Source organism: Cibotium barometz, chromosome 9 (assembly GCF_041138505.1).
Source record: "Cibotium barometz isolate CiBa-2024 chromosome 9, ASM4113850v1, whole genome shotgun sequence".
In the NCBI taxonomy this organism is placed as follows: domain Eukaryota; kingdom Viridiplantae; phylum Streptophyta; class Polypodiopsida; order Cyatheales; family Cibotiaceae; genus Cibotium; species Cibotium barometz.
This window is the reverse complement of record NC_141054.1, coordinates 25,069,156-25,095,455: the sequence shown is the minus strand read 5'-3', so window position 1 is coordinate 25,095,455 and position 26,300 is coordinate 25,069,156. Positions and strand designations below refer to the sequence as shown.

General features: G+C 42.8%; 1 protein-coding gene across 1 annotated transcript; it reads left to right on the top strand.

The window, feature by feature from the left end:
* The first annotated feature begins 5,208 nt into the window (after positions 1-5,208).
* On the top strand, positions 5,209-26,061 carry LOC147635367 (uncharacterized). The gene is made up of 5 exons (XM_086802618.1): positions 5,209-5,430; positions 5,658-5,724; positions 5,800-5,965; positions 24,746-24,952; positions 25,035-26,061. Exons 2-5 carry the CDS (start codon positions 5,674-5,676, stop codon positions 25,556-25,558), a joined length of 948 nt encoding a protein of 315 aa, XP_086658744.1. The 5' UTR covers positions 5,209-5,430; positions 5,658-5,673; the 3' UTR covers positions 25,559-26,061.
* The last annotated feature ends 239 nt before the right edge of the window (positions 26,062-26,300 follow it).

The following is a 26,300-nucleotide window of genomic DNA, read 5'->3' as shown; positions in this document are numbered from 1 at the left end:
AATTGTTTAAAGGGTTGTGTAAGACACAATCTCTTTTGGAAGAAAAGATAACCATCATGGCATGAATAATCACCAATAGGTTTCCAATTATTGTCTCTAATTATAGTCCAAACCTCAACAAAATTTGGGTCCGCATCATAGGATTCTCTCATAGGACTCAATGGTTCACGCTGAATAACAAAAATGTTGTGAAACCTAGGTCGCCTATTTAAAGCATCTGCCACAACATTTTCTTTGCCTGGTTGATATTGAATCATAGGTTGAAAACTCTAGATACATGAAGCCCATTTGATATGTCGATCAGAGATCAATCGCTAGGTCAACAAATGACAAATGCTCCATTGGTATGTCTTGATTAAGAATTCAGATCCCATTAAATAATGTTTCCAAAGTCTTAAAGCATGAACAACAACAACTGATTCCTTGTCATATGTACTATAATTTATTTCTTCTGGTTTAAGCTTACAACTTTCATAAGAAATGGGATGTCCATATTGCATAAGATCACATCACCAAAGCCATGTCCACTTGCATGTCCGCTTGCATCAATAATAACAAAGAATGGCCGTTCAAAGTCTGGTAGTGTAAGAACTAGTGCATAAGTCAATGCTTGCTTAAGTTGAAAGAAGGAATGATCATGTCTACTAGTCCAAGCAAAATGGATAGCTTTCTTAAGGAGTTTGGTTAAAGGATGTGCAATATATGCAAAATTTCTAACGAACTTCCTATAGTAGCTACATAATCCAAGAAAAGTTCAGAGTTCATGAATATCACACGGTCTAGGACAATTAGCAATGCTTTCAATCTTTTTGGAGTCTACTCAAATATGCAAAATTTCTAACAAACCCTATATTAGCTACATAATCCAAGAAAAGATCAAAGTTCATGAATATCAGGCGATCTAGGACAATTAGCAATGCTTTTAATCTTTTTGGGATCTACTCAAATACCATCAATAGAAACAATGTGTCCTAGGTATTCAATTTCCTCTTGAAATAAGTTGCTCTTTTCAGAATTGACATCCATAGAGCTAATTCTCTTAAAGAATTGAGAACACCTTTTCTAAATGATGTTCATGCTCTTGACAATTCTTACTAAAAACTAAGATATCATCAAAAAACGCTACAACAAAATTTTAATATTTTAAGAATATTCTATTCATCATTCTGTTGAAAGTATCCGGAGCATTGGTTAAACTGAATGGCATAACTAAAAACTCATAGTGACTAGTTTGGGTTCTAAAGGTAGTCTTTAAGATATCCCCTTCATCCATTCGAACTGATGATAACCGAACTTTTAGGTTAATCTTGCTAAAGACTTGAGCCCCCTTGAGCTTATGTAACAAGTTATCCACTCGAGGTATCGGATATCAATTCTTGACAGTATTTTGGTTTAATGCACGATAATCGATACACATTCGATATGTTCCATTCTTCTTTTTAACGAGAAGACATGGAGTGCCAAAAGGAGAATTGTTAGGTCTAATTAATTCTTTCTCTAAAAGTTCATCAACTTGCCTCTAGATCTGTTTTTTCTCAAGCATGTTGACTCGATAAGGAGCTTCACATGGCGGTAAGCTAGTAGGAATTTTTTGAATTCTATGCCCTTCTTGGACGAGATTTGGGTAAGCCATGAGGCAAGTCATCCATAAAGCAGTTAGAGAACTTAGAGATGAAAGGGTCATGAACTACATTTGATATAGAGTCATCTTGAGCACTAAGCTGGTCAATAAGAATAAAAAATGTCTTCTCCTTTTTCCGGTACAGCTCTTCTTGCTTGGGTATGAGTCAGAAGTGAACCTAAGCTACCCCTGGTCTGACATTGGAGAAAATTTCCTGTCACCTTCCATTAACCATATAATCAATTTGGGGATTATGCTCATGTCTCCATGGCAGTCCTGAGATAATGTCAACACCTTGCAAAGGAGAATATTATCTTTTCTTTTAGTAAATCCATTTTCAATTCTAAATCCTTAACCTCTTTAGTGCGGTTGTACTTAGTACCATGAAATACAGCTTTTACTTTGTAGCTAGAGTATGATGCATATAGGTTAAGTGCTTTCAATGCTTTTTTAGAAATGAAGTCATGCATACTACCATCATCATGCAATATAGAAATTGCTTTTCCTGTTATTTTTCCCTGAATTCTCAATAAAGCATGAATCGAAAGCTTACCTTCATCCGAATAATCAAGATCAGAATTACCCTCTTACTTGAAAGAATCGTTGTTATCTTCTTCAATAACGTTGAGACGAGTCACAGATGCGAAGTTCTTCTTCTTCGGGCAATCTGGCATGAGATGTCCTTCCTTGTGATGTATGAAACACTTGACGATTCGATTCTTTGGCTAACCATTAGAGGGTTTGTTGTTGTTGTCTTTCCGAGCATCTCATTTAACCACATTTTTACCCTTGTGCATATTGGATTCATCGAAAGTACTTGAAGGAGAAGATGGTTTAGAAGACTTTGTAAAAGACTTTTCTTGCATTCTGGAATCTCTAGAGATAGATGTTCAATTTAAAGTGAAATCCATAGCAAAACTAAGACCATGAGGGTGGGACATATTGACATTAGCCCTAATAGTAGGCTTAAGTCCAGAAATGAATTTCCTTTGGAGCTCTTTTTCCTTGACTTTTTCAATCACTTGAATCTATAATTAGAATGTCCCAGAATTTATCGATGTAGGCTTGGACATTCTCTTCCTCGACCTGGCATAAAGTGTCCCATGCTGACAAACTTTAGCCTTGTATTCAGAAGGTGGAAAGTGCTTCTTTAAGAGTTTATGGAACTCTTTCCATGTCGAAGGTCGATGTTTACCCTGCTTGATCACATTCCACCATAAATCAACACTTTTAATCAAGTGATTACAAGCACCCTTAATCTTGTCCTTTTAAAGAATTTTTTGTTTGAAAAATAATCAGCCAATTGGCTAAGCCATGCTATAAGTACTTGTGCATCTTTCTTGCCATCATAGTTTTGGAAAGTGAACACCTTTCGGCTAATCCGTGAATCTTTTTGAGAACTCTAAGCATGCAAAGTAGCTTTGACAGTGCGCCTAACATGATCACTTTCCTCCTCGTCAGAGTTGGAAGAGTCACGCTTGCGCTTAGAATGCTTCACTTGAGGCTCTAGCTTGCGTAGGAGTTTATGCTCACTTGCAATTTACTCTTAAAGCGCTAAAATTTTCTCTTGCATATAATGGCTATGCAGGTAGAAGTCGTCAAATGGTTGATCTTGACATCGTTCTTTTACTCCAATTCCAAATAAAATTTGAGCGTGGTCAAGAAGCTTGAGTTTCGGTCAACTTTGGCAAGATTTTTAAAGCCACTTCAAAATCCTGCCAAAGCTTGATTGTGATGAAGAAACTGAAATCAAAGAAAACACCTTCCAAAAATTTCCAATTTTTTATGCTCTTTGATGCCCCAAATTTTTATTTGCAAGAGGCTTCCAATTTTTTGAAAAAGAAATGAAGAACTTTATGTAAATTTCTGGAGTCCTGAAAATCTAAAATTTTTCCTTTGAGTTATAGCCCTTTCTTCTTTTTGAGACCCTTAAAAGCTTTTTGAGACCCTTAAAAGCTTTTGAAGATAAGCTTATATAAGCTTACAAATACTATAAGCATTTGTTAAAGCTTATTTTATTAAGCTTTTAGTGTTTAAAGCTTATAATTAAGCTTTTGTAAGGCTTACAAGACTTTGAAAAGAAAACGACGACTTCTCACACAGTAAGAAACCCGCACAACGCGTTTGGGGAAGAAAACGTCTTCAGCCTATTTGTGCTGCTGCGCTGCCGGCCATGGAGATTGAAGAAGAATATAATAAATTTTTATTGCCTTGTTTGCCCAATTGCAAACTTCCAATTTGATTAAGCTCTTCTTTTTTAATTAATTTCCAAAAGAAATTCTCCTTGCAATGCTGCAGTTCGGCGCTTTTCAAAAGAAATTGATTTGAAGACGAATTATGAATTTCCATCTCCTACAGTGGTTTGCCACCCCCTTTATCTCTTGGTCTTTGCCATTTGGTTAAAAACCTGCAACTCTTCAAGCCTTTGAATTAAGCCTTCAAGCTTTTAAATCTTGCCTCCATCTTCCTAGACCCATAGCTCTGATACCACTAACACGGATCCAATTCTAGGAAAATAGAGAAAATAGGAACGTGCAAGAAATAGATTTATTCAAACCAAATAACTTATCAAAAGGCCACAAATTCAACATATTCAAGATTTGAGAGAATAATAAATAAAATACTTAACTCAAGATCACGACTTAGGAAAAATGGACATGTTTTGGTGGGAATATTTGTACAATAGACGTTTCAAAAGTTTAAATAACACTAAGAATAACGACTGAAAAGTACCTCTAACATGATTAAAGGAATGTTAGTATTTATTGTGGCCCGTCTCTTAAATGCTCCAAAAGTACCTCTAAATGGCCAAATTTGGAGAACTCATTCTACTAAAACCTCAGATAATTAGTGTTTTAATCAAAACCTTAAAGGGCCCTTTTTTTTCCGTTTTTGGTCCTAATGAATGGAGACGTGTGCATGAAGATTCAATAACAAAAGGTTAAAGAACCTCTAAAAATTAAATGTTATTAAATAGGAGCCATACAAAAGTATTAAAAAAATATGACTTGGGGCTATCTTTTATTAAAGCCTTAAAAAAAAAGCTTAAGCAAAGTAACTTTTACTGTGGTTAATGTCTTTTTCATAACACTTGTTGGGAAATGTATTTGAGTGTTAGTTGCTCTTGAGAACATGTAGCAATCTTGTGTCTCGTTCATATAAAAGAGGAACAAGAAAAAATTTCTAAAAAATAACCTACAATTCTACATTAAAAAATGGATGCTAGCATTCTTTGTTATCTTCTTTACACGGTTGTAAGTGTAACAAAGTAGATTGTTTGATTGTAGCAAGGAGCAAGGATATGCGAGGGTTTCATTATGTGGGAGACCGATCCAAATCATCTCGTCCCCCTGCCACACACCACCCCCACCCCCACCCCCACCCCCACCACGCACCCCCTTCGCTCCCTCCCTCTCCTTCCCCAACAGACACACCTCTCCTCCTTTCACCTGTATGTAGCATGATAACTTTGTAAAAGACACGAGAAATATACCAAGACCTAGAAAGCTTTACAAACCTTAAAAACGCCTAGTACCACAAAATCCTTGTGTGAATGACATAATGTGTTAGTTTTTGCCAAAGAGCATGGAATTCGTGTGACCGCATGAACACACCCTAAGGAAGCGTGTGAAGGGGCATAGATTCCGGAAGGTTCGTGGCAGTGACACTGTTGCACGCGGTCTAGTGGGAGAACCGACCTTTGCGCAAAGACGTATACTTCGTTTCCCAACCAAGAAGGCTGGATCACTCGCTTCGTTTCGTAACTGCGGTTCTCAACCATACAAGGCTCAGATCCATACTAAAACAAGGTTTTGATGCTTTCTGCTCTGCCCTGCTAAGCTTCTGAGTTTTCTAGGGTTTCTAAAAGGGTTTCCTGGCTATGGCTTCCAGGCTTCTTACATGTCGCCGTTCGTTCTTAGCTCAAAACCTAACATATGATTTTTTAGATGATATCAATGCTAATATTTGCGGTACAAAACCTTGATTTTAAGTTCAGCGTCTGATTATTATTATCTTCGGGGTTTAATTATATTAGGTGGATGTAAATCAAGATGGTGAGGAAAATCACGATGCAGGGGAGGCTAGATTTTGCTGAACCTGAGGTCAGTTTTGTTTATTTATTTATTTTTGGGTGTTTTTCTGTGCATTACCTTACTGAATAAAAAAGGGCATTGCAGGTTGTCTTTACTTATTTGTTTGGTAATGCCGAGTTTATGAAGAGGTTTCACAAGAAGATAAACCATGATCCATATGCCGAAGCTTCCAGTTGGAACAAAAATAATGAACGTGAGGTGAAATACATTGCCTCTTCTGAGGCACCAAAAATGATAATAAAATTAGTAGGTATGCCTTCTCTCTTATACTTTTATATTTCAGAGCCAATTATGCATTTTTTTTTTCTTTCGGGTATTTTCACAGCTAAATTTTAGGGTTTTTAGAGCGTAGAAAACAAGCTTGATAGATGCACATTTGGTGTTGCAAAAGCACGGGACTTCACAGACTTCTCCCGGGCATGGGGTTGGATGTAGGAAGCTCCCCAGTCCATAAGGAATGGTAGGTGGGATCTTTTGACAGGTACCTGTAAAACCCCTTAATATTGAAAAATGGAATGGGAAGATCACCAGTCCTTAAGGAATGGCAGGTGAGATCTTTTGACAGGTCCCTGAAAAACCGCTTATATTAAATAATGGGAATGGGAAGACCCCCAGTCCATAGGGAATGATAGGTGAGATTTGACAGGTGCTTGCTAAACCCCTTATATTAAATAATGGGAAAGCTGCAAATAGTATTATGGACCTCTATCTTATTGACCATCTTACAAGAATGTAATCATTCAATTACTAGCTTTAATTAATGATTAGTGGCGCAATCTGGAGCTTTCCTTTTGGCTTCACCCATCTGCACATACTTAGTGAAAACGCACAGGAAGTGGTCACCAACCCAGGACCACCTCCTAGTGTATTATAGTTAAGGATGGGTGAATACACCTGAGTGCGAGGCCTTCAAATCATATAGACTAGACGCACATATGGGAATGTAAAGCTAGTTGGGAGAACCAAATACCAATTCAATGCAATGGAACAGTGTTGGCAAAAGTAGATGGGTTGATAAAAACACTTATAGTACAAAAAGCATCTTTTTAATAATAAAAGTTCTTCTTTTTTTAGTATTTAAAAACCTTTTAATCTTTTTCTTTCCAAAAGCTAGTCGCATCATTCCAAGCCTGTAAGGTGGCCTTGCGCTGCTATCTGAACACGTGTCAGAGCTATGTCATTAGTGTCATGTCCCCTTTTTTTTTCTTTTTTTTTTTGGGACGCGTTGCATTTTTGTATATCAGCAACGTGTATTTTGATGCTTTGGTGATAGTGTTGATAATTTTGGACTTGTAGAAGCCTTTCAACGTGGAGTGTGATGCTTGTGGGGATTGTATTGGGGCTGTCCGAAATCAATAGGGACATGCCATGGCTTATAAGTTATGAGAGCTCTGTTTGCATGATGCGGAGGTTTCTTTGGGCATCTATGAGAGAGAGTTATTGGTTGTAATTCGGACTGTTTTGAGACAGTTCCTTTCTTCTTGAAAGGAACAGAGGGACCTACAGTTGTGGGCATATCTATGTTTCCAAATGTTTCATGAGGAAACATGTCACTGGATGCATGCCGTTGTTGGCACTGTCTTTGAATGGTGCTGTGTATGGTTTTGTGTGAAAACAAGATGAAGGTTTCAAGGGGAAAACAGGCCTAAGGGTTTCATGTGGAAACAGGTCGTAGGTTTCTCGAGGAAACATGTTTATGGTTTCTCTAGGAGAGAGGTCACATGCAGGCAGTGGATACAGAGATTGACACATGTTTTGTACAGCCTTACTGCTGATTGGACAAGAGTCGGGAAATCCATGGTTGAGATGGATAGTACTCTTGGAAGGCAGAGAGGGTTGGTACAGGTGTGTCGATTGTATGGTATGTATGCTGTGCTGTGATGTGAGTTCTCTTTTGGGAAACAGTTTGGAGTCGTCATCGTGATGTAGGAGCACTGGATGTGTCAGGGTGTGATGTTGTTCATAGGGTGAGAGGCTATGGATGGTTGTGGCAGCCTTGATCATGGAAGAAAGCTTCTATATGCAGACTAAATATGTGGGAGTCTTTTGATGTGAACAATGGCTGGACTTGTTAGTGGATGTCGAGTGGACATGAAGCCATGATGCAGGGTCTTTGCAAGCTTCAGGAGTTCTACTGGGACGATGGCTGAGTTTTCAGCCTTATTGTAATCAAAGCTCTCTTATAATCAATTAAAGAAATACCGCAAGGGATGTCACTGCGTTTTGGGGCCAATCGGTGTCCGTATACTTTTGCAGGAGCACTCTAGCTCCCCTTGTTTGTTTTCCTTTTCTTGGTGCGCAAAGGTGTTGAAGTGTTTTGTGTGCAAGTTTGTTTTTGCACCGCCCTTTGGTTTTGTCTGAAGACAGAGGCCTGTTTACAAGGTTTTGTTGCCGAGACATTGTCGACTTTCTCAAGTAGGCGAGTCCGTGGTTGCTTTGGTCGGGGCAATCGCCAACTTTCCTAAGGGGGCGAGCTCGTGGTTGTCTCATGAGAGTCACATTAGCTTCAACATGTGGAAAGTGAAAAGGAAGTACAAGAGGCAGTGCAGGACTGTGTGACTTTGCTTGTATGAAGTGGAGCAAAAGCTGAAGATGAAGCTAAGGAGAAAAGACACCAAGGACAAGAAGTAGTTAGCCACGAACAAGAAGAAGTTGAAGTGTTATGGTGCAAAAGATGGGTTGAAGGCTATGGCTTTCAACACTTTGTCATCGGTGGTATCTTCACGGAGGCTTCATGAGTTCGAAAGGCAGCTTCTGTCTATGTTTAGTAGTGGTGGTCTATTATGCTTCATCAGGGACTTGTGCTTACCACTTGGGTGGAGTGCAAGTAGGTTTTGGGTGCCTGAGGATGTATCAGATGAGGCTCAGTCGGAAGCGGAGGAACTTGATGAGGTTCTTATTCCCGAGCAGATACTGGCACACAAGGAAAGAAAGGTACAAGGTAAAGTTTCTCGTCGCTATCTTGTGAAGAGCTGTAAATTGAGTTTTTGGGAATACTTACGACCTGCAAAACACATGTAGACCACCTATCAGTCCCAAACAGGTGTGCACATACACGTCCATAGGGTGCCCGGGCGTCCCCGACCCCATGGACAACATAGACAGAAATCTCATGCATTGTCCAGGCAAACAAGACAAGTCATCCAAAGATAAAATCAAAGTCATGCACACACATGAGTGCAATTATATTGGAAGAAACACCCATCTGATCAGTTGTATCCGATAAAATGTCCAGGGCTTATGATCCTTTCGGAACCTTCCTAGAACATAAATACAAAAGATCTCCAAGATAGCTAGTCCCAGATAATTTCATCATGTCAGGCTCCATGGCCATACATGTACACCATGTCAGGCCCCACAAGCCACACATGTACTATCATGTCAGGCTACACCAGCCATACATGTACTGTCATGTGAGGCTCTATATGCCACACAGACACACCATGTCAGGCTACACCAGCCATACATGTATGTCATGTCAGGCTTCACATGCTTCACATGCTGCACATGAACAGTAGAAAAATAGAAGCTGTAAGGAATTTTGTGACAGCATCCAAGATTCATGCACATGCATGTGTAATGGAAATTCCCTATTCTCAGTACTTGTACTATTTTGGGCACTTTGGAATTCCCATAGTCCTTTTTCATAGGAACATGCCCAGTTTGGTGACATCTTCTTGGTCTTTTAAACAGTTGACTACAACTGTAATAGCTTCCTTGTGAGACAGTAAGTTTGCTCTCATCCAAAAAGATGAGTGCGGATCTAGTCATACTAGAATCGTCAAATGAAGGCCATCCGGCCAGAAACAGTGACTATATACCAGTTAACTCCTAGGTGGACAGCTGTCACACACTGTGGAGAAAGAGCTGGGCTCAAGTCACATTCCAAACTCACTGATCATATCAGTGAGACATATCCTTAGTTGTGGAGCCTCTCGGAGAAACACCTAGTCTCACACAAGCCTTGCTTGAGTGGAACTCTCATGGCAATATCTAGTCTCACAACCATATACCAAGCCATTGCACAAGGGAAACAGTATAGACAAATGCTGTAAATATAGTAAAGATGCAGAAAAATATTTGTTTTAAAACAAAGCAACTGCAGAAAATAGCTCCACTTGGCTATAAAGCGAAACCTTGATATAAATGATACACCTGGATAGAACATTCTTCCAATAGAATGATGTATAACATTTTGAATAATATTTTAGTACTTGGCTTTAAGCCCTTGTGATAACATTAATTTTGCATAGACATGCAACAAGGAAAATAGCCAAAAAGATTATTCATTACTAATTGGTCATACCAGTTGGTTATCCAAAACAAAAGACTTAAGTTACTTTCTAGACTACTAGATGAAGCTGAAAATTTTAAAAAGGATACAATATTTTGGGTGTTATATAAATCCATGAAAACATGTCCTCAAGAGCTACCAAGCCCTTCTTGAGGAAAATATGGTGGTCCCTTGGGAGTGTAGTCCTCTTCACCACCCGCTTGGAATGGTTTCAAGGAAGGAGAAAGTCCAGCAATCATCTTCTCTTGCATTGCCTTTCGGAGAGCTGACTTGTTTCCTGTTTTCTTAGCTTTTTCCTTGGATGCTCCTGTACCTTCAAAAGCATCTAGTTCTTGAGAGTCCCTTGTACTCATGAAATTCCTCTTTTTCTTTTTCTTTGAAGCATTTGTTGTTTGATTCACCTCAATGTGTACTTGATACCTTGCGGGAGCTTGAAACTTAATGAGTGAATTCTGCTTGTCTTTTGGCTCTTTATTAAATACTCCCGATAAAGTACGGGATAGCTGATAACCCTCTTCTAACAAGAAAGCAATGGCCACTTATCTTGGATTTAGCCTCTGGTCCAATCTTCCAACCTATCATGAAGGTTTGTGACCGAACAATCCTTTCCTTGGTTTTCCAGTAGCTCCTCAATTAAGCTCTCTTTTTGGAAGAGCTCGTCCTTCAATTCCTCAATCTGTTGATACTGTGCTAATTCTTTCTATCTTTAGTGGTGCATTTGTCCTATCAACTACTTATTTGCTATACTAATTCTTTCTATTTGCTACTTCCCTTAGTGCTAGGCTTCATTATGGCTAGGTCTGCCTTGCATCTCTGGAGGTTTGACAGAAACCCAGTATGAAGGCCTTTGTTTGAATATGCTCTTATGTGTGTGTGTGTGTGTGTGTGTGTGGAGTGCATGTCTGAGAGCATATCTTGATACAGAGTTCTACACCCACTATTGGGCACTGATGATGTTAGTGGAGATGTCGTAGTATCTAGTCCATACTATGCATAATGGAGTTGATAGTTATATAGTCTTGGGGGTTGACTACCATGAGTACATAACATGCACATTCCTAAAAGGTGAATTTGGGCATGTTCCTGGATTCATCTAGGTATATGTATATAGAAGTCGTCCTGGTTCTTGATCTCTTGTTGAAATTTCTCTTCTATAGCTTCCACTTCATGTCAAGGGTTCCCCATGGGTTACAAGCTGTACAAGAGGGATGGAGGGATGCCTTTGCCTCAAATTTGATGTTGAGAACCTTGGCTCTGATACCATTGTACAAGAGGGATGGGGGGATGCCTTTGCCTCAAATTTGATGTTGTGAAACTTGGCTCTGATACCATTGTAACGGACGCGGGCATCCAGATAAATACTCCAATCCTAGTTTGAATACACTTGTAAAACAATGAGAAAATTTACATTGAATGAAAACTATCCTCTCTCAACACATCATTGGGGTTGGAACGCCTCCCCCCCCCCCCCGCGGCCCCCCCCGGAACAACTTCATTCCAAGGAGTTTTTTTTTTATAGTACAAGTACAAGGGTGCTTTGCATAAGATTTCCTATACATGCGTTAAATCAATAAACTTATTAAGAAGTTCACTCCTCTTGAGATTCCTTTACTGTACCATTCTTTGAATCGTTCTCCCTGCTTGGAGGGCCTTCTGAGAAACACTTGTCTTCTTTCCTAGCAAACTTTTGCCTTCACTTGAAGAGTCTTGCAGCCTTTTCTTCTTGGAAGCTCTTCACAGATTCCTTCCTTCGTCTAAAGAAGTCTTGTGTGAGAAGCCACGGTAGCATATAGTCTTCAAAGGGAGAACTTTGTGTAGCTGACTTCATGATCATCCTGGACTGGGTGGCTTATAGCCACCTTAGGATTTCTCCTTTTTTTTCTCTTGTTTTGCATCAGTTCACATGTAATTTATGAGGCTCTTGATCACTAACCTTTTTGTTGCAGGTATCTGTTGGCCACAGCCTGTGATGTTTTGGTCTCTCTTTAACTTACAACTGAGATAGTAAGTACAACATGTACAATCTGGTATAGTATATCCAGCAGGTACAGTCGCACAGCTCTAGGTGGTTGGTATAGTGTACAGAGTCAAGGTACGGTCCATCAGCCACAACAGATTAGGCAAGTACGGCTTGCAGAGCAGGTATGGGCTCAACATCGGGCAGCAGCAGGTACGGGTACAGCTGGTACAGGTACGGCAGATGCAGGTGTGGCAGGCTTGTGTTGCAGCTTTGCTAAGTCTTGCTTTGTGATGCCTTAGCGTCACCACGTCATACAGCTGGCCATCGGGTACAGAGGGGACAGCTGGTACAGTAATCGGGCAACCATCAATAGTCGAGCAACAGGTGCAGACTGTCACCAATTGGCCGACCATTTGGTCCATTCCTAGTTTTTGCGTCTCGTTCACTTGAGGCCAGGCCGGTGTCTCGTGTGAAGAGGCCAGTATTTTGCTGACATGGACGGGAGCCAGACTGGTGCCACCCGTGTGTTAGCAGGATGGTGTCGTATGGACGGGAGCCAGATCAGTGCCACCCGTGTATGACCTGGACTGTGTTCGATCCATGGGACTGTCACGCCATGGAAGAGCCAGTATTCGTGCCGTGTTTTACCTATGGGACTGTCACACCTAGGGAAACTCGTGCCTGGAACTGTGTCTTACCTATGGGACTGTCACTCCATAGGAAGACCAGGTTTTTATGTTTTTATGTCGTGCCAGTTTTGTGCCGACAGATATTTTGTACATGTTCCATGAACGGGAGATATGTCCATGTTACTATTTGCACATGCACACATATTTTGCATGTTTGAAACTGTTTTCGCATGACATGTATTCGTGTGTTTGCCTGCCTGACGTGTTACTTACTGAGCGGGGACGCCTGCCAGTGAGTCGTGAAGTTTGCCCTGTATTCTGACAAGTTTCAGTGCATGTGAACAGGTGGTAAGTATATGGTACTTGTTGTTTTAATATTTAAATTCTAACCCCTTTGTTTTATAAGGTTAGGGGTTCACACTTATTTAAAAGTGGGCACCCCCTTTGGGCACCCACTTAGGGGCCAAGGAGGGGAGCCTCACTTTTAAGTGAGTGTGGGGGTGGGCATGGTCACCAACCCCCACTAATCCCCCACATGCATGCGTGGGTATTATCAATAGTTAACTCCACCTTAATTTATTAAAAAGAAATCTCTCCCTTCAAGCGTAGAAAACCATCGCTTCTCTTTGGCGTGGATTTTCACCAACCGGCGACTCTCCCCCTGTACGCTGGCGCATGTTCTCCCCAAGGCGGCTGCTGAATTTGCTGTGCTTAGGCGGCTACTGGTTGCAGCCGGCTGCCACCACCTGAAGGTTACCTGCCACTGTGCTCCAACAGGCTGCGCTGCTTCCTCTACGCCATCTCCTACAGGCTGCTTCCCCTAGGCGGCTGCCATATTCTCTACTGTACGGCTGCAGCCAGGCGCCTGTGTACAGTAGCCAGGAGCCTGTAAACAGCAGCCAGGTGCCCTTCCTCCCACAGGCTGGCTGCAACCACTCCAGCAGGTGGCTGCCTTCTCTGTACCTTCTTGCTGCAGGCTGTGTACCTTCTGTACCCTCTGCTACGACTGTACTCCCTGGTGGCTGCCCTACACCTCTCCTACGTTTGTTTTTCCACAAGCGACTGGCTGCAACAGCCTCTGTACCCTCCGTACTGCAGGCTGTACCTTCTTGTTGCAGGCTGTGTACCTTCTGTACCCCCTTGCTGGCGGTTATAATCTATACTGGTAGCTGTGTATTGACTCTCTCCTCTCTTGCAAGTGGAAGTTTCTCTCTTTCACAGCAGGCGGCTGTGCCCTTTGTGGTGGAACTTGCCTTGGTGGTTCACCACGAGGCGACTGAGTCTTCATCAAAGGGACTTCGCATCACCTGGAAGACTTCTTCATACTTTGAGTATGGGTTTCCTATCAACCATCCACAAGTAAGTGATTTTCAGATTTGAGTAAAGTATTATATGTTTAAATCTGGTAAAAGATTCGTCCCGCTCGGCCTACACCCGTTCGGTGCCGGGTTGTCCAAGCTATATGGGCGAACCTCGGTCCAAAGGTGCTGAGATCGGGAGAGCCAGGCGTTAGTACGAGAGCGCCTGTCTATGCGTGGTCTCGGAACACCAGTGTGGCGCTCTCCGCGGAGTCCAGTGAAAGCACAGGACCGTAGCGATTGGACCACACTAGTGGTCGATCTGCTTCGAGTTTTCTACATCGAAATCCGAGCCTACTTGTTTGGTACTGTTTTCATATGTACATGGACATTATCTGGTTCTCAGAACCCATGGAGCATTGTATTCTTTAAATACTCCCAATAAATATATCATATATTGAGGGGGGGGTCGGCCCGTTCCGGCCCCAGTGCTGGTGTCCATCTTTCCATTTCTGTTCATTTAAATTCAAGTTGTTTTAAAGTTGTCCATTTCAAATTTGTGGTTTTAAAGTTGTGCTATTAAGCGTGTGGGTGTCCAACGGAGTCCTTCCCACTTGACGGGATCGGTTTCATTGGTATCAGAGCACGGTTGTTTCCCTCTTCCTAGTGGGGAAACAAACCTGTGTACTGGACATCCCGCTTTTAGCAAACTTTGAACACAATGGACAGCCAAGGCAACCCTTTGGAAGTACCAAATTCGAGGGGTCCCTCTAGTGCCTCTCGTGGGTCTGATGCCCTGCGTGGTAGGCACAAGCCCCTTGAAAGGGTTATGGATAGTGAATCCAAAGGTCAACTGTCTCCAGGGAAGACAGTTATGCTTGAACAAGACCCTGATGCTATGAAAGCTGAAATGGAACATATGAGAAAACTTTTGCAGGCTCAAGAGCAAGAATTGAAGTTTTTGCATGAAGATCCACATCTACAAAGTGCTATTGAAGCCAGGAAGGCTGATGCTATGGTTGATGTAACCTTTGAATCAATGGCTCGTGAAGTGGGCAAGAAACCAAGGGAGTTGGCACTTGCCTATCTCCTTCGAAAAGGGGATATCAAAGAGGGGGATGACGGGGAGCTGATTTTCAGAAATCCACCTCGTTTGAAGCATGGAGATCCCGCATCCCAGAGGCTGAAATCTGTTATGCAAAAGGAAGAGGTGACTGTCACCTCTCGTCATGCATCCTCTCCCCAAGGCACTAAGCCTGACAGATTTATGTATGCCAGTGCTCATGGAGGGCACGAAAGTCACATGCATGCAAGATATGTATCTCATGGTGACAGGTCTGCTTCCAGAAAAATTTTGCCTTCTGAGTTGTCTCATGGAGAGACCATGCCATATGCAGGTAAGTCACATGCATCTGAGCTTCGAGTTCGTGGAGCACATGCCACCGTGCCCCATGAAGCTTCTTTGACGGCCCATGGAGCCCATGCAGACAGGGCTACCCCGTTGGATAAGGGGAAAAGAAAAAGAGAGGACCATGAGCCTCATGCCAGGAAGCTCAAGGAGTTCAAAGCAGGTGATAAATCTGTCAAATTTGATGTCTTTCATGGTGAACACGATGCTTCTAAGGTGTTAGCGTTTGTGGCACAGTTCGACATTGCTTTTAGCGATGAGGACTTTACAGAAAAGTCAAAGGTGCGCCATGCTAGCATGTTTCTGAAAGGCACTGCTGCCCATTGGTGGATCACCGAAAAGATCACCAAGGATCCCATCTCTACTTGGAAGGAATTCAAAGATCGATTTTATGCTCAGTTCTTGCCACCCAATGCAGAGCAAACTCTCACTCAAAAGTGGGATAGGCTGGAACAAAAAGATAACGAGAGTGTGCAACAGTATGTTAACAAATTTTGGAAAGTGTTGCTGGAAGTGACTCCCTTCATGCTAATCTCTGAGGAGGAAAGAAAGAGGAAGTTTCGTTCTGGATTGCAACCTGCATATAGATCGGGTATTGAATTGCTTCCAAAACATACGTTGCAGCAACTCACAACTTCTGCCCTTGCTACGGAGCAATTGGTGCTCAAGATCAAGCAGGATCAAGGAGGTTCCAAGGCGAAAGACAAGGCTGCCCCAAATCAGCAAAAGGGCGGACAGCCATCTAAAAAGAACTTCCGGGAGCCTTACAAGGGTGGTAAAGCTGAAAATAAAGAACAGGGCCCAAGAAAGAACAAATTTGGATTAACTCCGGAGCAAAGAGAGCAATATGCTAAGGATGGAAAATGCTTTTCTTGTGGTAGCAAAGACCACATGTTTCGGCAATGCCCAGATCGCAAACCAAAGCACGAGGACAAGCACACCAAAGCAAATGTTCATGCAGTTCCTGATGTGCAAGGTAATACAGGTCATGATGCAAAAGAGCGTATGGTTTGCAAGGCTTGGGGGCAAATCAAGGATCAGCCCGCACTCTTCATGTTTGATGACTGTGCAACTGACAATTTCATCTCTATGCAAATGGCAGCTGCATTGGGTATTGAGGTTGAAAACATGGGACCTCAGATTGAAGCCGAAGCTGCATTTATTGGCAAAGAGGTGCAGGTTACCCCTTTGATTGGGAAGTTGCGTATTCATATACAGGGCTACCTTGACAATGAGCATTTCTTAGTTGCTCCTCTGAATGGATGTGATGTATTGTCGGGCAAGCCGTGGCATCATAGGCTTGAGCCCCGCAAAGACTACAAGTCTAATATGATTTCTTTTATGCATAAAGGCCGCATGCACTTTATTGATGCTGGCAAAGAAGGGGATTCTATCCCAGTTGTATCACACATCCAAATTAATAAAGCAATGAAAAAGAGTCTTTCAGCGTACTTGGTTTTTGTGCGTGATAGTCTTGTGCCAAATCATCAAAATATAGATGCTATGTCTAATGATAGGCTGAATTTTCTTAATGCATTCAAAGACTGTTTTGCTGACTCGTTGCCAGGTGAATTACCTCCCCAAAGGCCCGAAGATCACCGCATAGATCTTGTGCCAGGTAATTCTCCACCTAACAAACCCGCATACCGAGTGAGTGCTGCACAACAAGAAGAAATTATGAAGCAGGTAAACGAGCTTTTAGAGAAAGGTTTGGTTCAGCCCAGTTCCTCACCTTACTGCTCTCCTGTGCTTCTTGTTCAAAAGAAGGACGGATCCTTCCGTATGTGTGTAGACTATAGAGCTTTGAACAAGCTTACCATCAAGAACAGATTCCCAATTCCACGTATTGATGATATCTTGGATAAGCTTGATGGCTCAGCTTGCTTTAGCAGACTTGATTTGAAGAGTGGTTATCACCAGATACGCGTGGTGCCACAAGATGTCCATAAGACTGCATTCAGGACAGCCTTCGGATTATATGAATTCTTGGTAATGCCTTTTGGTCTCACCAATGCTCCTGCTACTTTTAATCGTATGATGGATAGGATATTCCGACCCCATCGCAAGTTTACAGGAGTCTTCTTTGATGATATCTTGGTTTTCTCCAAGAATGAACAAGAACACAGAACTCATTTGGTCACAGTGTTCGAAGAGTTGCGGAAGCACAAACTTTTCGTCAATGCCAAGAAAAGTGAGTTTTTCCTTTCAGAGATTCATTATCTGGGACATATTGTATCCAAGGATGGAGTTACAATGGATCCTGCAAAGATAGAGACTATTCGGAATTGGCCCGAATTGCAAAACGTACATCAAGTACGTAGTTTTCTGGGATTATGTTCGTATTACAGGCGTTTCATAAGGCATTTTGCTATGATTGCCACTCCTCTACATGATCTCACAAAGAAGAAAACTGTTTTCAAATGGACTTCAACGGAACAGGATGCTTTCTTGCAGCTCAAGCATGCGATCATATGTGGACCAGTATTGATTGTTCCTGACTTGCACAAGTCATTCGTGGTCGAATGTGATGCTTGTGGTGATTGCATAGGAGCTGTCCTAAATCAAGAAGGGCATGCAGTTGCATACGAGAGCCGTCGTTTGCATGATGCTGAGCTTCATATGGATATCTATGAGAAAGAGCTCTTGGCTGTAATTCACGCCTTAAAGATTTGGAAACACTATCTTCTTGGGGCTGAATTTGTAGTCAAGACAGATCATCAAAGCTTGAGATACTTTCTATCTCAAACCAAGCTTTCAGAGAAGCAGATGAGAATGGCAAATTTTCTTTCCATGTTTCATTTTCAGATTGTGCATACTCCAGGAAAGAAAAATGTGGTGGCCGATGCACTATCTAGGAGGCCTTATGTTGCTGCAGTCTCAGTGGCCTCTCATGGAGATCTATCTGCTATGAGAGATTTGTATCATTCGGATGCTGATTTTTGCCATATATGGACTGATTTGATGGCTGGTCATTCACATGCCTCTTATGTAATCAATGAGGGTTATCTCATGAAGGATAATTGTCTATGTGTGGTGAAGGATTTGCGTCCAAAGGTTATGGATGAATGTCACGCTCCACCATATGCTGGTCATAGAGGTATTATGCCTACTACTCGCATGATTGAGAGGTATTTCTTTTGGCCAAGCATGCGTAAAGACATTGAGGCTTATGTGCGTGCATGTATTACTTGCCAAAAGGTGAAATTTGATAGGCAAAAGCCTCCAGGTTTGCTTCAGCCATTGCCTATTCCCTCGCAACCTTGGGAAAGTATCACAATGGATTTTATTATGGATTTGCCTAGATCCCAGCATGGGAATGATGCTATTTGGACTATTGTGGACAGGTTTAGCAAGCAAGCTCACTTCTTGCCCGTCAAGAAAACCATCAAAGCTGATCATATGGTAAAGCTTTTTCTTGCTAATATTTTCAAGCATCATGGTATGCCTAAATCCATTGTTGGGGATAGAGATCCCAGGACTACAAGCCTATTTTGGAGGGCTTTGTTTGATAATATGGGTACCAAGCTTGAGTTTTCATCAGCTTATCATCCCCAAACGGATGGCCAAAGTGAAGCTGCAAATTCAGCTGTGTTGGATTTATTGAAGTGTTATGTGGCAGATCAAAAGAGTGCATGGGAGAAGTATCTTCCACTTGTTGAGTTTGCCTACAACAATACAATCCATGCTTCCACAGGAAAGGCTCCGTTTGAGATTATTTATGGCAGAGTGGTCTTGCCACCCATCCTTCGTACCAAGGATGAGATTTTTGTAGCTGATGAATATGTTCGTGACTTGGATGTTGCCTTTGGTCAGGTGCGGACAGCCATTGCAAGATCTCAGGATAAGCATAAAATGGCTGCTGACAAGCATAGAAGGGACATGGAAGTCAAAGAAGGTGATTGGGTATTGCTGAAATTTGAGAAGGCTAGGCTTCGGAAGAGGCCAGGACGAGAAGGATCATATCCTAAGCTTTCTCCTCGCTATTATGGACCCTTTAAGGTGATTCAGAAGATCAATGAAGTGTCCTACAGGCTTGCTTTACCTAGTCATTGGAAGATTCACAATGCTTTTCATGTGAGTCTATTTCGGAAATATGTGGGGCCAGATCCTGATGAGCTTGTCACAGAAGATCCGCCAGAAATAGAAGAGCTTGAGGAGATCCTCCAGCCAGAACAGATTGTTTTTCACAAGGAGAGAAAGCTACCTGCAGGAAAGCTTTCCAGGAGATACCTTGTGAAGTTTAAAAATTATTTGCCTATTGATGCCAAATGGGTAAATGAGGATTATTTTGCAGATTATCCGCAATTGTTGCAGGCATATCTTGAGGCTTTTAAGTTGAGGTCAACTCTTTAGAAGCCCGGGGGGATGTCACCAATTGGCCGACCATTTGGTCCATTCCTAGTTTTCGCGTCTCATTCACTTGAGGCCAGGCCGGTGTCTCGTGTGAAGAGGCCAGTATTTTGCTGACATGGACGGGAGCCAGACTGGTGCCACCCGTGTGTTAGCAGGATGGTGTCGTATGGACGGGAGCCAGATCAGTGCCACCCGTGTATGACCTGGACTGTGTTCGATCCATGGGACTGTCACGCCATGGAAGAGCCAGTATTCGTGCCGTGTTTTACCTATGGGACTGTCACACCTAGGGAAACTCGTGCCTGGAACTGTGTCTTACCTATGGGACTGTCACTCCATAGGAAGACCAGGTTTTTATGTTTTTATGTCGTGCCAGTTTTGTGCCGACAGATATTTTGTACATGTTCCATGAACGGGAGATATGTCCATGTTACTATTTGCACATGCACACATATTTTGCATGTTTGAAACTGTTTTCGCATGACATGTATTCGTGTGTTTGCCTGCCTGACGTGTTACTTACTGAGCGGGGACGCCTGCCAGTGAGTCGTGAAGTTTGCCCTGTATTCTGACAAGTTTCAGTGCATGTGAACAGGTGGTAAGTATATGGTACTTGTTGTTTTAATATTTAAATTCTAACCCCTTTGTTTTATAAGGTTAGGGGTTCACACTTATTTAAAAGTGGGCACCCCCTTTGGGCACCCACTTAGGGGCCAAGGAGGGGAGCCTCACTTTTAAGTGAGTGTGGGGGTGGGCATGGTCACCAACCCCCACTAATCCCCCACATGCATGCGTGGGTATTATCAATAGTTAACTCCACCTTAATTTATTAAAAAGAAATCTCTCCCTTCAAGCGTAGAAAACCATCGCTTCTCTTTGGCGTGGATTTTCACCAACCGGCGACTCTCCCCCTGTACGCTGGCGCATGTTCTCCCCAAGGCGGCTGCTGAATTTGCTGTGCTTAGGCGGCTACTGGTTGCAGCCGGCTGCCACCACCTGAAGGTTACCTGCCACTGTGCTCCAACAGGCTGCGCTGCTTCCTCTACGCCATCTCCTACAGGCTGCTTCCCCCAGGCGGCTGCCATATTCTCTACTGTACGGCTGCAGCCAGGCGCCTGTGTACAGCAGCCAGGAGCCTGTAAACAGCAGCCAGGTGCCCTTCCTCCCACAGGCTGGCTGCAACCACTCCAGCAGGTGGCTGCCTTCTCTGTACCTTCTTGCTGCAGGCTGTGTACCTTCTGTACCCTCTGCTACGACTGTACTCCCTGGTGGCTGCCCTACACCTCTCCTACGTTTGTTTTTCCACAAGCGACTGGCTGCAACAGCCTCTGTACCCTCCGTACTGCAGGCTGTACCTTCTTGTTGCAGGCTGTGTACCTTCTGTACCCCCTTGCTGGCGGTTATAATCTATACTGGTAGCTGTGTATTGACTCTCTCCTCTCTTGCAAGTGGAAGTTTCTCTCTTTCACAGCAGGCGGCTGTGCCCTTTGTGGCGGAACTTGCCTTGGTGGTTCACCACGAGGCGACTGAGTCTTCATCAAAGGGACTTCGCATCACCTGGAAGACTTCTTCATACTTCGAGTATGGGTTTCCTATCAACCATCCACAAGTAAGTGATTTTCAGATTTGAGTAAAGTATTATATGTTTAAATCTGGTAAAAGATTCGTCCCGCTCGGCCTACACCCGTTCGGTGCCGGGTTGTCCAAGCTATATGGGCGAACCTCGGTCCAAAGGTGCTGAGATCGGGAGAGCCAGGCGTTAGTACGAGAGCGCCTGTCTGTGCGTGGTCTCGGAACACCAGTGTGGCGCTCTCCGCGGAGTCCAGTGAAAGCACAGGACCGTAGCGATTGGACCACACTAGTGGTCGATCTGCTTCGAGTTTTCTACATCGAAATCCGAGCCTACTTGTTTGGTACTGTTTTCATATGTACATGGACATTATCTGGTTCTCAGAACCCATGGAGCATTGTATTCTTTAAATACTCCCAATAAATATATCATATATTGAGGGGGGGGTCGGCCCGTTCCGGCCCCAGTGCTGGTGTCCATCTTTCCATTTCTGTTCATTTAAATTCAAGTTGTTTTAAAGTTGTCCATTTCAAATTTGTGGTTTTAAAGTTGTGCTATTAAGCGTGTGGGTGTCCAACGGAGTCCTTCCCACTTGACGGGATCGGTTTCACAGACTGGTACAGTCAGCCATACAGCAGACGGAACAGCCGCCGATACCCAAAAAAAAAAAAACAAACAAACAAGAGGAAATCGCCCCAACGTAAGTCACGAGAGGAGTCATGTAGGTTTTCTTTGTTCGAACTTCCTTTGGCGAGAGAAGGCCCCGTCAACTTGATTTATGGGCTTAGGGTGGCCAAATTTTGTAAAGCCACGAAACATGGAAAGTTTCTTCTTTTGAATATATCTGGTAGCTTCATTTTGTTTCCTCTTCTCCACGAGTCTATATTGCCAAATGAAGTGCCCAAAACACATGTGATGCCCCAGCCTTTATAATAGTGTCCACCCATATTTAAATGAGTGTGAAGACAAAAGCTTATAAATGGGCCTTTATAAAAATGTCTTCTTTATGGCATCTTCTCACATGTTTTAAACCTTGTAAAATGCCATATATTTGTCAACAATCAGGAACACTCCACCGGGGATAGGCAGCTTGAAGTGCCAGGCGTCCCCAGAACCTATCCCTTAACACATCCATACAAGTTGGACACAAAAACAAGTCATTCTCTAGCAAAAATCCTCTAATGCATTCACATGCATCTAAGATTCATGCACATGCATGTGTAATGAAAATCCTCCGTTATCAGCACTTGTACTATTTTGGGCACTTTGGAATTCCCAAAGTCCTTTCCCCATAGGAACATGCCCAATTTGGTGACAGCCACCCATCCTTTGCACCAAGGATGAGATCTTTGTTGTTGATGAATACGTTCGAGATCTTGATATTGCCTTTGCATAGGTGCAGACAGCCAGTGTCACATGCAGAAGCTCTAGGAGTCTTTTTTCAGCCCTAAACACCATCCTAGAACATGCTTGATGCAGAACGCATACAGAAGATGGAGAGAAGAGCGAGAGATAGCTAAGTATTCAATATATTCATATAGTACAAAAAGGTGTACAAGTTATGGCCAGCTGAGGGCTGCCATCAAAAGGTGGAAAACTTAATCTAGTTCCTAGTCTATGACTCAGTCGAACTGAATGAATCACAAGAACCAAACAAGATGCTATTTATGAAAACCCATCTGGACTGGCTGACCTGCTGCCGGCCTGGTTGCTGCCGGCCTGGTCCTTGGACAAACCACCTTCACATGCTGCAGCCGTCTCAGATAAGTCTCCATTAAAGCTGGCTGACAGCCTCCTTGGGTCCCTCAAGTGTTTTCCCTGCCCACACCTAGTTCCTACAGTTCTTGAATCACATTCAAAACCTTGTCTTCATATGTTTCCCTTCAAGGATCAGCCCTAGGATCAGCATGTATATGTGCATGCACATGACACATTGAGATGTCTTACAAGACGTGATGTGCGGTATAATTGAACTCTTTAGTGACCATGAGATCAAAGCCATTGTGTGTACATGTGCATGCACATGAGACATTGAGATGTCTTACAAGACCTGATGTGCGGTATAATTGATCTCTTTAGTGACCATGAGATCAAAGCCATTGCGTGGGCATCTTTGGCATCCCATCTTTTGTGTTCTTGAGTGGTAGGAGCAGGAACGCCCCAATTTGTGCTGAAATTGCAAAAAGCCCCAAATTTGCAAAAATGTGGTGGCAATTGGTGCAGATTTTGCAGGTATTGTCGCTTACAGATGCTACTAGTACTGATGTGGCAGAATGGACGGTACGGATGGCATGTACGGTTGCCGCACAAGGGTGCACAGACGGGTGCGGATGAGGCTCAAGGATGTACGGGCATTTGTGTGGGTGTACAATGTACATAAAATTTGGGCTTACTGATACCACTGTTGGGTTAGGCTTAACCTTAATGCCCAGGAAATGGAGGCAGAAAACGGGTCAGGGGAGAGAGAGGGAGAGACGATGCTGAATGTTATTAGAATGATAAGGTTGTGTGTACACAACCACAAGTAACAGGCATAATAATAAAATGCTATCCTTTCACACACAGGTGGCGAGGGGAGGAAAAACCCTTAAATATAGAAGGTAAAAAGTGCCCCTTATAAGCCCATGTTCACACCTAGCACTACCACTTTCAGTTTTTTCCCTCCAAAGGTCAATTGTTTGGGATGCCTTTGTTGATAGAGGCATGCTTTCTGATTTCATATTTAAGCTTGTCAAGACTACCTAAGCTCATGTAGAAGGTAGACATAGGGAGATTCAAGGTTAAAAAGACGAGCAGACTCTGAGGGTTAGGGGTTGCACAGGGTAGTCTAGGTGCATGCCAAGGACGGGTTTACAAATGCCTGGAGGCAAAAGGCCTATGAGAATGAGCAGGATGGAAAACAAAGGCAGCAAGATGCTGGTGTTCGTTGCTGCCAGACACTGTTGTAGTCGGTGTTGGAGCATTCCTAAGGCACACAAAACAGCCAGGCTAGATGTCAAAGGGGGTGGCCGGGGCTGCCTGTGAAACACCCTTTTTTTTCGACTGGCCTTGCGCTGAAGATTTTCCTGTAGTTACCGTTTCACCGCCCATAGGAACCCTCCTGTAAGCGCTTTTCTATCTGATGCCGCTGAGGAAGCACCTTGTGGGGTTTTGAACCCAGGGTTTTGTTTTGTTTTGTTTTTTTTTTGGGGGGGGGGTGTTCTGACTGCTGGGACCCAATGTCGTGTACATGAGTTCTTAGGTTTTGTTGTCTATGTGATCATATGGCTAGATTGCTTCCACCAAACTTTCTTGACAACTTCAAACTTCCATTCTTTGTGATTGCTTTTATTTTTCACATGTCCGATCTTGTTGCTTGTATTTAAATACTCTCTAGGTAGTGTAGTAGGAGCTTTTGTTGTGTGCTTTTTACCCAAGCAACTGTTCAAGGGATGCTTTTCAAGCCTCTGCAGTTTGGAAAGTATATGTAATATGCTTGTGTGCGATTTTGAAAAATTTGCTTCCATGTGTTTGTGCAGGGGAGTCTTTCCCAGTAAAGGAGGTACAAAGGTACGTCAAGAATGGAAACTGTTACACTATCACATGTGATCCTGTCATAGACTCTCCAAGTGGAGATCGTTTCTTAACGCACGCAGAAACTGTTCTATTGCCCGATGAAAGTGGGGGTTGTGCTGTTACAGCAAACGTGACCTTGGAGTTCAAGGGTGGCATATGGGGTTTGGAAGGTAAATGTGATACTAATTTGGTCCTTGGTTTCTCTTCTGCATTGTGGAACTCCACTCATCGTCATGTTTTTGTATGTGGCAGGGGCTATTGAGAACTTCATGGAGGGTAAGGCAAGGACAACATTTGATCAGTGGATGACAACGGCAAAGCTTTTCTGCCAAGAGAAATTGGCTCTGGCAGGGAATCAGTCGGATGACAATAACGAGTGTTTCTTTGATGCAGAGGAGGTTGCTGGTAATAATTCCGTATCATACACCCAAACACCTGACCACCCCACATCTGTAAACAGACTTTTGAGTAGATTTAGGGCGGCTTTCTCTGGAGCTACAGACAACACACCTGGATTGGATATGTTCTTCACGCAAACAATTCTGCGGGAAGTGAATGACATCCAGATTTCTTGCGATGCTATAAAAGGTCATCTAGAGAAGTTGAATATAAACATGTTAAAAATGGAAGAGGATCTATACTTTGTCAGGTCAGCTTTGGAGAGGCAGCAGGCCTCAATCTCAAAAAGAAGAGAAATTACTCTGCTCGGTGTGGGCATGGCCACAGGGTTTGCTTTAGGATTTATCTATATGCGTGTGAGAAGGCAGGCATGCTAATTCTTTTGGCAGCTGCAAGGCGGTTAGGGTACACATTTATGTTACAGAACGGAGGTGGTAGTAGCTCAATCTTAATGAGTTAAGTTCTGCAGCTGTCGGTGACATTTCTGTAAGAATTTTCTTTAATTTTCACAAAAAAATCAGCCTTAAGGCATGCATCTAGGATATGTAAATAATGCCTGTTTGCAGTATCCTTCTATAAGAGTGGGAGTGGAAGAAAGCATGATGTAGTGGCTGGTGTGCCGTTTTTCCCCATAACCCCCACGGGAAGAGAACTGCTTATTGTATCAGCTACTGATGAATGTTCTGGTTTTGTCCTTTTTCCGTGTTAACATTAGCACCATCCCATGCTAGAGTCATGCGTAGACATAAGCGATCATCTGTTTCCTTCCTCTCATGTCTTCAAAGATTACTCCATGCGGTTCTGGTATGAACAATAAATTGGTGTCATTTGGATTTCACAAGATTACTTATGAGAGCCTTTAATTTTTGTTCTTTGTTAAGATCATTTTTTAGAGTGATGATCCGGCACAAGTGCCATGTGATGACCCCGCACAAGTGCCTGTGACTTGTACAAACATACCAGAAATGTTTCAGAATTGCTTTTGAATGCAATGATGTGAAATGCTGATGCTAAGTTTGAGTATTATGGTATAGAGAAACATGATTAGATGCTTGTGATATCACATCTTCTATTGGAAGCCATGTGTACATGTGAGAGCCAATATGGGCAAATGGAAAT

Excerpts from the sequence above, each read along its gene's own strand:
- LOC147635367 (XM_086802618.1), top strand. The coding sequence starts at position 5,674 with ATGGTGAGGAAAATCACGATGCAGGGGAGGCTAGATTTTGCTGAACCT. Across the intron at positions 5,725-5,799 it reads TAGATTTTGCTGAACCTGAG|GTTGTCTTTACTTATTTGTT; the intron begins GTCAGTTTTGTT and ends AGGGCATTGCAG. Across the intron at positions 24,953-25,034 it reads TGGCATATGGGGTTTGGAAG|GGGCTATTGAGAACTTCATG; the intron begins GTAAATGTGATA and ends TGTATGTGGCAG.